Below are 13,886 nucleotides of genomic sequence, written 5' to 3'. Positions count from 1 at the left end.
ATTTCAAGGCTAGATATGATAGAGAATGAGACGGAATTTGTGTATTTCACTGTAGTGACCTCTGCGTCATAACTGTCATCAGCGATACAGAAACTCTGAAAATTATAAGAAACTAAGATAGGCTATCACCGATCACTTATGATCGAGCTGATTTCACTGATATCAGACTTCATTCACAACCACATCCATTCTAACATAAAAAATCACGTGCACACAACCTTATCAAGCCACGGAGGTGAGGTACAGATTGAGTATGCATCGTCCCTCAAGGAGCCTCAGTGGAGACCCATTTCAGATGCGTCAATAATGGACGGAATACTTTCAAACATTCAGGAATATGACCAACAGCTTGGAAATGGAAGGAGAACTCAGATGTCGCTAATCCTGTCGTCCTCTGAAAGTAGGATGAGATCTAATATTACCTGAACGGTTACATGTTGGTTCATCAACCGTGTTAAACCTGCGGATAGGAAACAATCGTAAAACAAGGAATCTAGTAATAACGTGATAGCACGTTGGCCTCATGTTTCGGTCAGGAGATCGCGCCCCGCCCGAGCAAATGAGTTGTTTACTAGGGAGGTTATTGTCGTGACTGGGCACTACGGTGTGGGATTGGGTCTTGCTTCGGCTGACGTTCTGAGACTAATATCGGAACTGTAACCCAGCAACTTTAATAAAAACCAGAACAGAAGAGAAAATATGGTTCAGAGGAAATTTGCTGATCTTCAGTTATAAAGAGGAAGCCTACACCATTAGAACTGAGGACATTGCAACATAATACTAACCAGGCGAATATCAAACTTGAGCTGTCAGTACAAATATCTACCATTTACAAACAATTGAAGAAAACACCTCGACATGCTGTGTCGTAAATTTACCGTTGTTTGGTCGGGTCACACCGCGCACCTTTAAATTTTATTGTTTTTATCATAATTTGGGCATGTGCCACATAAAACAATACACCTGTCATAAGGAAATGTAACCGTAACGTGTGCCCTTTTCCATTAAACCACTACTATATATTAGAAAGGTAGTATATTTAGTGTTTATGCGAAATTACTTTTAAGACTTGAATTTCTGTGTTCAAGTCGCTAGTAATAGCTAGTTCATGCAGCGGGAATTTCGACAGTATATTAGGCACCGCTTGAAGTGGTTTTGACCTTCATTTATACCGGAAATTCTGAGTGAGTTATGGAAGTTTATATTTTGTTGACCGCGAAGGACAAGACGACCCTACATAGTTCAGCCAACTTAAACGCAATATAGCGTCAAACGCAGACATTTCTGTTTTCTTTTTGTATCGAAATATATTAAACTTACAATTTCCAACTACTTCATCTCGTCGAGAATAATTGTAATGTTCTATGAACTTGTAGTTACAGCCCAGCTCATGAAACCAAGGCGTCGAGTGGATGTCTAATCAATGTTTACCATTTCCCATCTCAAAACTAAAAAGTTGGACGTACCCAGTAACAAAGAAAAAACGTTTTTTCATCCAACATGTATGGTGGGAAAAACACCTAGAGCGTTTGTTTTACTTACCCAATTGCTAAATTGATTCTGACCTCCACATCACTTATTAGAATTTTTTCGGCAATTATCATTCAAAAGAATTACTCTGAATGTGTTAAATGGTTGACACCATCTTTTTTAACCTAACCGGTATAGAAAAAAGAATGTAAATTTCCAAGGAGGATTACCTTAGAGAGCATATTCCATAATTTGAGTTAACAGGGCCTTCATATAACATGAAACCTCATAGTGGCCATGGTCACCCTTGCCAAACCCAACCTAACTTTGTGGTATGTTTTGTTTCCTGATCCTAGAGATGTTGTAACTCCAGCCTAATTGGCCAAACCTATGTAGCTTAGCCTTTAGTTACTAAGGGTTCCGGCCAATGTGAGGTACCAAGTAGTAATGGTCCTGCAAGATGGATGATGGAAAAATCCCCATCCCCCACCCCACTCCCCACCCTAGCACACAATGTTGAGGAATTGTCAACTGTCTCACCTCCTTATGGAGGTCCATTCAGAGCTGATATTTGGTCTCCGGACTGGACTTAAATTTTTTATCAACTTTCTCTGTCTTAGCACACAAGGTGCTGCTGTCTTGGGATAGTGCAAGACAGTGTAGGATGTGTTCAGTGTCCTCTAATTAATGGTTGCATAGCAGCTGGCAGCTGGATTTTGTGATCATTCCTATTCTGTTTTGGCACAGTCATTAGGGCTGGATGGTGTCCTGAATGCAAGCATGCCAGTGAGGTTCTTGTTTCTTTTTAAAAGGATTTTCCTGTGGTGATTATGTCAGCAGGTTAGGGGTCGAGTAATGAGTTTAGTGGTCTATTTAAAAGCTTGTTTTGTGATCTGGGAGTAATCACATTTTTGTGTGATGTACTGTAGGAAGAATTTTGGTTTCCAGTGCATGTGTCCTATTATGGTGGTTTTAGTTCATCTTGCTATTATCCTCAATGTTTGTTTGTAAAGTGTCTATATTTGTTTTGCGTATTGTTAGAAGCCAAGCTGTGGTTGGACTTCAGAGTCGGGTGTCACTGCTGAAAGAAGTGTGGGATTTGAACCCACAATTAAGTAATTTTCCATACAGATGTTTAAACTCTTGGGATAGCCTAAGGAAAGATATAACACAAGCTGGAACCATACATGAATTTAAAATGAGGTATGGTAATTGATGCTGAAGAGAAGGGACTTCATGAGCCTAACTCCCTTCCTGAACACAACAACTCTGTAATGAACACACTAGACGAAACAAGAGGAACAAGTGACATGATTGCTACCTAAACTGTGAAAGGGGTATATATATATATATATATATATATATGATGAAGGTGGAAAAAGAAGTCACGGGTCTAGTTCCGAGTTCCTGAGTTTATTCCTGACTGGTTTCGCTCTATGCTTCTTCAGAGAAATAAACATAGAGCGAAACCGGTCAGGAATAAACTCAGGAACTCGGAACTAGACCCGTGACTTCTTTTTCCACCTTCATCAACTTGTCACAATGTACCAACATATATATATATATATATATATATATATATATATGTATACATATATATATATATGTATATATATATATATATATACAGTAAGTCCTCGTTATATGGTACATATGCGTCCGTGAAAACCTTACCGAAAATTGAAATTACCGTAACATGTAATAATAGGATATGGCAGATCTACCTTCTCCCTACTCTCTCCTCTTTAAAATATCTAGTGGATACTGTATCTGTGAATTTTTCTTACCGTAAATAGAATTGAGGGTAATAATTACCAAATACCGTAACTGTGAATTTACCGGATAAAGAATTACCGTATAAGGAGGACTCACTGTGTATATATATATTTGGAGGGAGGGGTTGCTCAGGATGACAAAAGGTCAAAGAGGCAGAAGTCCCAGAAAATTTAGGAACAATTAGACAGACGATTGCTGATGATGAACTAGCTGCATGGGGGAAGAATCAAGTTGCAGTTTTCTCACGGACTGAAAATGATAGTGGTATTATTGCTGCTCATGTGCTTCCTTTTGGTGTCAGTTGGAATAATATATCATTAACATTGGAAGGGTTGATGTACATGGTACTGCAACAGGGAATGTGCTCTATTGGAAAAAGTTGAATAATAGATCAAGCAGCCAGCCACTCATCCCTCCTCTTCTCACAAATTTTGGCAGTCATCATCCTCATTTGATATAATTTTTGGCAGTCTGTAATATTCTAGGTGTTTTTCATGATCTGAGCAGATTGTGCAACTAAAAATTCAGGAGTAATTACCCATTTTTCCATGTTGAGGAAGTGCATCACCCTCTAATCATGCAGATTGGTATATTCTCCAATGACTCCAAAATGGCAGTTTATGGTTGTGATGACGTCATGTGCAAGCATTCTATATTACAATTAAGTAAATATTTAAGATCTAATCATGGGCAACTGCCATTGAAGGATCCATAATAAGGAGGCAGAGGTCCTTAGGAAATAACATAAGCAGATTGGCTGCCAGTCAGTCTCACCATAGTCCTACTTCCCACCTATATTCATACAAGCTGTACTATCAAAATTATTTCTAATGAAACTATTGTTTTGTTATTTTCACAGAAGTATGGGAGAGGAACTTCCAACAGTCCTAAAGAGTGTCCTTGAATGTAAACAAGGAGCTGTCCGAGCTGTGAGATTCAATGGTGAGAATATGTTTTGATGTTATTTTGTAACCTTGAGTTGATTGCCTCTTACTCTTTTGACTGTCATTTGTATCAGGCACCCATGTATGTTAGCATAACTACAGAATGTTTTCTAGATGGATGAGAAGCACATTAAGTACAGCATTTACTCATCTATATATTGTATAACTTTAATTTTTCATAGTAATGCATTTTAGAAGTACACCAAGGCAGTGGTAGACATTTTTATATTATAATTAAGTTAGGGTTGCATTTTTAGTAATACAGCACTGTATAGGTATATCGTAACCCCATAATTCTGAAGCCAGAAACATCAACAGTTCTCTCGGGAACTTTGTAAAGTCCACAAAGCTGAAGATTGATGGTTCTTGTATCCAGAGACAAGAGCCACACCAATAGACATGGTATAGCAATACCAGAGGAGTGGCGAAGGAGATTAATCACATACTTGTTAGCAGAAGTTATGATCAAACAGAGCAGAAGTTATGATCAAACATATCAGATCTGTCTTTACAATTAAGAGCTCTCAACCCTAGGAGGATGAACAATTGGAAAATTCACCCATGATGAAAGAAATGAAAATAACACATAGGGAAATAAGAGACCAAATAAAAAGCCTAGATGTCACAAAGTCGCATGGACCAGATGAAATTGCAAATTGGATATTGAAAGAGTGTATAGATGAACTGACAGATAAACTACACAAGATAATAGACTTCTCATTAAAAGAGGGAAAGGTACTGCAAGACTGGAAACATACGAGTAGTACCAATATACAAAGGAGGAAATGGGGAAGATCCTACAAACTTTAAACCAGTGTCCCTCACAAGCACAGTAGCAAAAATATGTGAAAAGATTATCAGGAATAGATGGACCAAACACTTGGAAGAAAATAAAATAATAAACCCCAAACAATTTGGTTTTAGAAGTGGAAGATCATGCACCACAAATCTAATCTGCTTTTACTTGAGACTAATTGAGATAATACAAGAGATGGATGGGCAGACTGCGCCCTCCTGGATCTGCAGAAAGCTTTTGACAAGGTACCTCACAAAACATTAATAAGTAAATTTGAAAAAATAGGAGGAATTCAAGGTAAACTATTGGAATGGGTGAAGGACTTCTTAGCTGGGAGAAAAATGAGAGTGGTACTTAGAGACAAAAGTTTGAAATGGGAAGATGTAAAAAGTGGCATCCCACAAAGCTCTGTTTTGGCTCCTTTAATGTTTGTCATATACATAAATGATATGGACAAAGGAGTAAATTGTTACATAATTTTTTTTACCGACGATGCAAAATTACTCAAGTGAGTGAAAACAGAAGAAGATTGCAGATCGCTACAAGATAACCTGGATAAAGTATGAGAATGGAGCCAGAAATACGAAATGAACTTCAACATCAAGAAATGTAGCATAATGGAATTTGGAAGAGGCAAAAACAGAGTTTTGGGAAAATATACAATTGGAAACAAAGAAGTAAAGAAAGTAAACTCAGAGAGGGACCTAGGAGTAATCATCTCAAGTGACTTGACACCTGACAAACATGTAAATAAACTATTCAGAGAGACTTACAACTTATTAAGATCAATGAAAGTGGCCTTCGACTACATGGATGAAGAGATAGTTAAGAAAGTAATTACTACATTGATAAGACCAAAACTAGAATATGCTATATCAATGTGGGCACCAAGCACAAAGAAAAACACAAAGAAATTAGAAAGAATCCAAAGAGCGGTGACAAAGATGGCACCCACACTATCAAATTTGACATATGAACAAAGATTGGAGAAATTACAGCTGTCAACATTGGAGCAGAGAAGGGAAAGAGGCGACCTGTTGACCATCTTCAGAATTATGAAAGGGATGAAAGTTCTCAATAGAGATGACCTATTGAAAAGGGACAAGAGAGAAACAAGAGGACATGATAAAAAGCTAAAGAAGGACAGGTACAGAAGAGACCTTGAAAAGAACAGTTTCCCACACAGAGTGATCAATGTCTGGAACAAACTAAACAGTGAATGCCAGAACTATACATGAATTCAAGAATAAATTGGATGTGGAGAGATACAAAAACAGCTCACAAAGAACATAGCTCCTGTCATGTAAAATACAACTAGGTAAATACTTGTTGGAAGATACTCTTAAACTGCAGGGTTTATTGAAGTCCTGAATTCTTTGGAACCAATCATAGACTTGTGGTCACAACACTCAAACTGCACATAAAATCTTGTAGAATCCTGATATGTAACCCTCTTAGGTTTCATCAGGAGAAACTCAGGGATGATGCACATGCCCAGGATTATGCAGTAACAATTTTAGAAACAGGACCCCTTGAACATTGCTCTTTTCCTGCATACTACAACTATGTAAATATACTAATATAACAAACAGAAGTAAAATATTTCTTTCCAGAGATATCTGTGAGCAGGGCCAAGAATTATTGCCAGCCACTCCTGGGGCCACGAGCCTTCAGCTTTTGAAACTTAAGGGAAAAACTGTTGTGAAATTTTGTAGAGAGGTATGGGAAAAGACAAGGGAAGGAAAACATGTAGCTCATGAAAAACTTATTAGGCGAGTAACACACCACTCAACCATTTTCAGTTTGTGTTTCTCAAGAGTTAGTATAATCATAACACCAACTCTTGAGAAAAATGTAAGTCAAAACCAGTTAAGTGGTGTGTTATTCACTTAAGAAAAACTCCTTCAGAGCCTTGGGTTTTCTTCCATCATCTTCCCACAACAATTATCACTATTATTACACATACAAAGCTAATCCAAAACCTTTCCACTACATGCATACCCTACCCTCACATAAAAGCCTTCTTTGTGGTACAAGAAAACACACCCTTAGCCCACTGAGATTGGGGTTGCTCACAGTACAGTGTGACTGGCTGCAATTAACTGATGTGACTGATTCTTTTGTCTTAAGTGGCTTTATCTTACACATTTCAGTTGATGGTGGATTTTGTTTGACATGCGGTTCAGACAAATCAGTGAAATTATGGAACCCACACAAAAGAACACTACTGAAAACATATTCAGGACATGGATATGAAGTTCTTGATGCAAGAGGATCAAGTGATAATTCGTAAGTTTTGCTTTTTTTATAAATGTTAAATGTCGTTATTTGCGGCGAAGGTTGAGGGGATGGGGGTTCAAATCCTGCCACCCTTGAAGTTGAACCAAGGGCATGGTTAATTAAATTCCATGCTACAAAGCCATCTGTGAGGGGCACCATCCTAGCCTTCTGATAAGGGGGAGTTTGTGACGTTAAACCATGCCATATATATATATATATATATATATATATATATATATATATATATATATATATATATATATATATATACACATATATATATATATACATACAGTCGCAGCAACAAATCATAACATTCACACAATATGGTTAAAAAAAACTTACATGTATTTGATTGTGATCATATCCTTACACTTAACACTTTGACATATACCCATTGTTCTTTATCACCATCAGAAGTCTTTTGGGCATTGATTCGGCCAGCATGGCAAAGTAGGAGACATCCACGTTAACCTCACGATGTCAGTAGAGCTGCGACCTCTGTGACATGAAGAATGAGGTAATTTGGTGGGTCTTCTATTATGTCTCGCCAATCAACCGCTGCTGGGAGGACAGTTGCATGAGTCAAGTGCACTGTGTGCCTCAGTTTGAGTGTGTTGCGGGGACTGCTGGCATCAGTTCCCCACAATTTGACATGTAGTGTGATTGGACCTTTACGGAAGACTTTGTAGTGTGGAATTGAATGAATCATACCTTTAGTTCAACTTTCCAGTGGCAGGGTTTGAACTACCATCACTTTGACCTTTTTCACAAGTATCAACACATTAACATGCTCATCCAGCAAGCATCCGTGTGTGTATATATATATATATATATATATATATATATATATATATATATATATATATATATATATATATATATATATATATATATATATATATATATATATATATAAGAAAATGTAAACATAAAGACATGCTTTGAATCCATTAGAAATGGAAGACATATCAAATTGACTTTGCCCCAAATTTTAAACTCTAATACCAGTATCTCTATTCTAGATTAATTGCATCATGTGGAATGGACAAATCGGTTATGTTATGGAATGTTACCACAGGGCAGTCAATGATTAAATTCAGAGGTCATGCAGCTCGAGTTAATACACTTTGTTTTAATGAGGAGTCAACTGTGGTCATCTCTGGATCAGTAGATGGAACTATTCGAATATGGGACTTGAGAAGCAAGAGAAAAGACCCAATACAGGTGAGATAGTGAATAGATTAGATTTATGAAAAAAAAAATGTATGTGCCTTTTGAGTTGGCTACCTCCCTTGTGAGGGGGAAAAAGCCCTCAGTATATAGATAGACTGTATATATAGTATATTACAACCCATGCATGAGGGGACGGAGAGGAGGAGTCACCGAATTAATGAAGCAGCCTTGCTGTGGATGTGCTGTGTCTTGCAACACTGTTTCTGACCCAGGGTAGTGGACGGGATGCAGGGATGACCTGTCATCCAGGAGGTGCCAAGATGTGAGGGAGGGAGGAGGGTGGAGGGGAGTGGAGTGTGTAGGGGATGGAATGGATGGGAGTGGTTTCTATGCCTTTTTCTTTTTGGCTACCTCCCGTGTAAGGGGGGAAAAAGCCTTTGGTAGATGTATGTATAACTTATGCCTTAAAAACAGTAAAATATGCCATTTTCTTGTAATGTAACCAAGCATTGACGAAAATGCTCTGTGCTGTAGAGTTGAAGGGGGTAATAATCTATATTACATGACTTTAATATACCGAACAGTATTCTACATTACATTTATTTGATATGTGCGCATTAGAGGAAAATATAAAAAAGGAAAGAACAGCGATCAATAAGCAAGATGAGAGATTGTGATGAAGGTTAATATCAAGAAATCTTGTCAGATTTTAGTTCCTGTATGTTTTTCTGAGTTGAGATTTCTGTCTCAGGTCATTCTTTTGACTTGAAGTGGCCAGTATTACAGAATGGGGACATATTTTATTTTGTTTTTTGTACATACATATACCAAGGCTTTTTTCCCCCTTACAAGGGAGGTAGCCAAAAAGAAAAAGGCATAAAACCATTCCCACCCATTCCATCCCTAAATACACTCCACCCTCCCTCTTATCTTAGCACCTCCTGGATGACGGGTCATCCCTGCACCTTATCCACTGCCCTGGGTCAGAGGCAGTGTTTTTTGTAGTACAGACGCTCCTCAACTTATGTTTTAGTTACGTTCCGAACGGCCGAACATAAGTTGAAAATGAACGTAAGTTGTTACTGTACTATATATGGGTAAATTCTATTACCGTATTTTATAAAACACCCCTAAATCATTAATTAAACACATAACATTGTAAAATAATAACATTAATTTCAAATAGATTAAATTCAAGCAACATAAATTGAGATGGTGGAGGGGGAGGAGGAGTCAAGGCATTTTCAGTTTGTCGTCTGCGTAATGTAAACAATGGACGCAGCGTCATGCGCAAGTATCGTTTGAACTACGGAGAGCGCGGTAAACTAAGAAATTCACTAAAAAAAAATTTTTTACAATTATTTTTTTTACCGTCAGTTCAAACGAAAATCGAAAAAACGTAAAACGAATGAACGTAAGTAGAGGAGCGTCTGTACAGTAAAATTATTATATATAATTGACATAATATCGCTGATTAAATTTCTATGTTTACAGATTTTAGATGAAGCAAAGGACAGCATAATGTCAGTGGCAGTTTCCTCTTATGAGATCCTTACAGCATCACTAGATTGCTACTCACGGGTTTATGACATCAGAAATGGACAGCTATCATCTAATTGTCTCGGAGGTTTGCAATCTAAATTTTAACATATGTATCAACATATATAATAAGTTGTTGTGCATCTCCTAAGAAATCATAGTGTATTTGTTGTGCTGCACTTGAATGATAATTCATTTGATTAAGAGTTATAGCTTCAGAATCGGACATATTCTGAGTCTCCAAACTATAGATCCAGATACTCACTCCAAACCTGTAACCTGGAAATTCTCTTGTAGCAAAAAAATAGCACCAAAGTAGCCAGCAATGGCCCCAGGTGATCCCATAGTTTTTTCAGAGATGTGTATTATTGCTCTCTCTCTTTTACTTACCTAGTAGTATTATACGGGAAGAGAGCTATGCTCGTAGTGACCCGTCATATCTTTCAGCATCTAATTTGTTCTTAAATTCTTGTATAGTTTTTGCACACACTATTGCCTCATCCAATTTGTTCCATATATTTACCACTCTGTGTGTGAAACTATTCTTTTTCAGATCTCTTCTATAACTATCCTTTTTGAGTTTCTTTTCACATCCTCTTGTTTTTCTCTTATCCCACTTGAATAAATCTTCTCTGTGGGTGCAGGGCAATGCAGAATATGCTCCATGTCCTCTCTGCTATCTAAACATCTGGGGCAAAGTACCAATTTTGTTGGCATTGTTTCAGGTCTGGATGGTGATCTGATCAGAGATAATCTAGTATGATTCTTCTGTATATTTGAATTATTTTTTCTTCTGTGTTCAGTTCTCATATAAATATTAGTCAATTCCCACACATCATGGGATGTGTTCCAGAAAGCCTGTGATTTAGTTATATATTCCAGGTAAGACACTCACAGACCTGTTTGCAGGTAAGAGAGGATTAGCTTGTATATCAACCACTAAATGAAAAAGGATTGTGGTACTCCCCAAGGCAGACGTAGCTCCTCTTGGGGATCAGTGCCACCTGCGTAGAGCCGGTGGCCAGGGCTGGTTGCCACCGTTTGGCCCCCAACTCTTGGGGTTGGGGGGTGGTCCCACGACGTAGACGCTGCGGCTCCAGGACCGCATTGTGAACAGCTGCCCAGGATGTAACACTTCACCCCATACCATACAACACATAATGGAAGACTGCATTATACACAATCATGCACACACTAACACAACATACAATCAACACAACATACACTCTATAAAGGATTTGTGGGAAAACCCAGTTTCAGCTGTGGCATTCGTTGGGGAGACGGGACTGCTCGGACAGACAGTCTAGGGAACGACAACAACAACAACAACCACTAAATGAAACCACCCCTATTGGAGATATGCATCCAGAAATCAAACTCCTACCTATAGAACACCACATGAAAATGACAGGAACGTAATTTTATGCCAGAGCCCAAAACACTACCCTGGTGTATGTATGTATTATTTCCCAAAATTTTCTTTTCTTTTCCTTTTACACCCTTGCCCACCCATTAAATTCTTTATTAATGTCTTTGATGTTATTTTCATTTCCCTTTGTCTTTCCATCTTTCTTTATTTTGAATTTATCATACTTTTTCAGGTTGTCTAACTCACTCTCGATTTTCTTTCAAATTTTCCTCCTCACACAATTAATTACTTGGTTCATCAATGTTTTCTCTATGGGCTTCAATTTGTTTGTTAAATGCATGCAGTAATTTTAGGTTTCTTCATATCTTCCATTACTATTTTCAGTAATTAACCATTTCAGTACAAGTCAGATTCTTGTGCACAACATCGGTTGCCATATGTATGATTCATCACACTACTCGCATTGTAGAATATAAAGTCACTGTTGTATTACTCAATCTCTTTTACTCTGAGCAATAATAAACACAGAAAATATGATCAAACCAGTTCACAGAATGCGGTGTACTTCATGTACAACTACAGAAAAAATATATAATCAAGACGCCGATGCTTATACTGGCGTCCTCATGTACCCACTTGTGCCTCATGATGCATACATAGGCATCATCATACCGAAGTGGTTAATATATTCTCACATTTCTTGTTTTTGACTACTCAAAATTTGTTAGTCCATCAGTAATAATGGTGAAATCATTCTTTTGTTCAGTATTGTCACAGAAGTCTACACTCCTTTCACCAGCCTGAGGACCTTTGCAGGCTGCTGTATTTACCTGGTTGTATTATACAGGAAGGGGAGCTATGCTTGTGGTAACCCGTTTTTGTATCTCACAAGATCAAGTTTGTTCTTAAATTGTTGTATTGTGTTTGCACACACTATTTCTTCATCCAATTTGTTCCATACATCTATCACTCTATGTGGGAAGCTGTTCTTTTTCAGGTCTCTTCTGTAGTTATCATTTTAGAGTTTCATTGCATGTCCTTTTGTTTTTCCTCTGTCCTGTTTTAATAGGTCCTCTCCATCAAGGCATTCTTTTCCTTTCATAATTCTGTATATGGTTATTAGGTCCCCTCATTCTCTTCTTTGTTCCAGGGTTGGTAATTCCAGTTCAGCCAGTCATTGTTCGTATGTTAGGTTTGCAAATGTTGGAACCAACTTTGTCGTTGCTCTTATATTCTTTTTTGTACTGGGTGACCATATCAGCACCGCATATTCCAGTTTTGGCCCTATCAGTGTTTGTAATATTTTCTTGATCATTTCCTTATCCAGATATTTAAAGGCCACCTTTATTGATCTCAACAAATTGTATGTTTCTCCTCCGACTATTTTATTTACATGTTTATCCGGCGACATGTCTTTGGTGATGATTACTCCTAGGTCCCTTTCAGAATTCACTTTCTTTACTTCTTTTCCATCAATTTTATACTGTCCTGTTATTCTCTTCTTGCCTTTTCCAAATTCAATTATACTGCACTTCATGTGGAGCCACATGCTTTCAGTCAGAGAAATACAAGGCATTAATTGATTAGTCAGTATTAAACTCTAAAAATTCCTTTTCAGAAAGTGTATCATGTTCTGCGTTCAGTGGCGATGGCCATTGCATTTTGTCAAGTTGTATGGATTCAACCCTTCGCTTGACTGACAAGGACACAGGTGAGCTGCTGTCAGAGTACCGTGGCCACACAAGCAAAGAATACAGAGTTGAGAGTTGCTTTACTGCATCAGATACTCACGTACTCTCAGGTTCAGAAAACGGTTATGTTTATTGCTGGCATCTCTTAAATGGAACCTTAACAGATAGGTAAGATACATTTTCTTTTTCAACTGTTTTACATTAATCCTCTTGCTTCCCCACTTTATTTATCTACAGAAGATTTAAAGTCCTCAGATAGGACTAATGGCTACCTCCCTTATAAGGGAGGAAGGCCTTTGTATATAGATAGAAATCAAAATTGAGAAATTGGTAAGATTTATATTGCTCTTATATTTCGTTCCTGTTTTGTTTCAGATTAGAACATAAAGGAAGTCATGTTGTCCATTCATTATCTTCCCACCCAACAGAAAATTTGCTCTTGACAGCAACACTAGGACAGATTTGGCTTTGGGGTCCTGAAGAGAAAAGTGCATGTGAAGAAAACTAATAGCATAATTTTGAATAAATATTTATTGTTCTTCGTGTTTTAATCCATGCCATCTGTATCTACCTAATTGTATTCATCTAACTGTAGCATCTAGGAAAGAAGCAATGCTTGTTGAGTGCTGTCTCCTACTCTTCAATATATCATACCTATCCTTAAATTCATGTACAGTTCCAACTTAGTTGATATCATTCATTTCCAGTTATATTCAAATTCATGTATTATTCCAGGTGGGACTATATCTCCTAAGCTATTCCAAATGTATACATCTGTATGAATTTTTTTATTTGCATCCTTAATAACTAATTATGTGTATATGTATGATTTTTAATGTAGATAA

The 13,886-nt window shown here is 37.5% G+C and overlaps 1 protein-coding gene across 6 annotated transcripts; it reads left to right on the top strand.

Moving 5' to 3' along the window:
• Positions 1-283: 283 nt before the first annotated feature.
• Positions 284-13,579, top strand: LOC143017783 (WD repeat domain-containing protein 83-like). 6 transcript variants are annotated; one of them, XM_076172663.1, is made up of 7 exons: positions 284-400; positions 4,106-4,188; positions 7,140-7,275; positions 8,292-8,493; positions 9,937-10,069; positions 12,969-13,209; positions 13,417-13,579. In XM_076172663.1, the coding sequence occupies exons 2-7, from the start codon at positions 4,110-4,112 to the stop codon at positions 13,547-13,549; spliced, it is 924 nt and encodes a 307-aa protein (XP_076028778.1). In that variant the 5' UTR covers positions 284-400; positions 4,106-4,109; the 3' UTR covers positions 13,550-13,579. The 6 variants fall into 6 exon arrangements, with proteins under 6 accessions (XP_076028778.1, XP_076028777.1, XP_076028775.1 ...); XM_076172662.1 differs by lacking the exon at positions 284-400 and adding an exon at positions 568-788; XM_076172660.1 differs by lacking the exon at positions 284-400 and adding an exon at positions 568-808.
• The last annotated feature ends 307 nt before the right edge of the window (positions 13,580-13,886 follow it).

This window comes from Oratosquilla oratoria, chromosome 33 (assembly GCF_046742065.1).
Source record: "Oratosquilla oratoria isolate Oo_2021 chromosome 33, ASM4674206v1, whole genome shotgun sequence".
Lineage (NCBI taxonomy): Eukaryota > Metazoa > Arthropoda > Malacostraca > Stomatopoda > Squillidae > Oratosquilla > Oratosquilla oratoria.
This window is presented reverse-complemented; position numbering and strand designations above follow the sequence as displayed.

What these genes read in the sequence shown, in the direction of transcription:
- LOC143017783 (XM_076172663.1), top strand. Translation starts at nt 4,110, where the DNA reads ATGGGAGAGGAACTTCCAACAGTCCTAAAGAGTGTCCTTGAATGTAAA. An exon ending in CCGAGCTGTGAGATTCAATG is followed by an intron (nt 4,189 to 7,139) that starts GTGAGAATATGT and finishes TACACATTTCAG; the next exon opens with TTGATGGTGGATTTTGTTTG. An exon ending in AGAGGATCAAGTGATAATTC is followed by an intron (nt 7,276 to 8,291) that starts GTAAGTTTTGCT and finishes TCTCTATTCTAG; the next exon opens with ATTAATTGCATCATGTGGAA.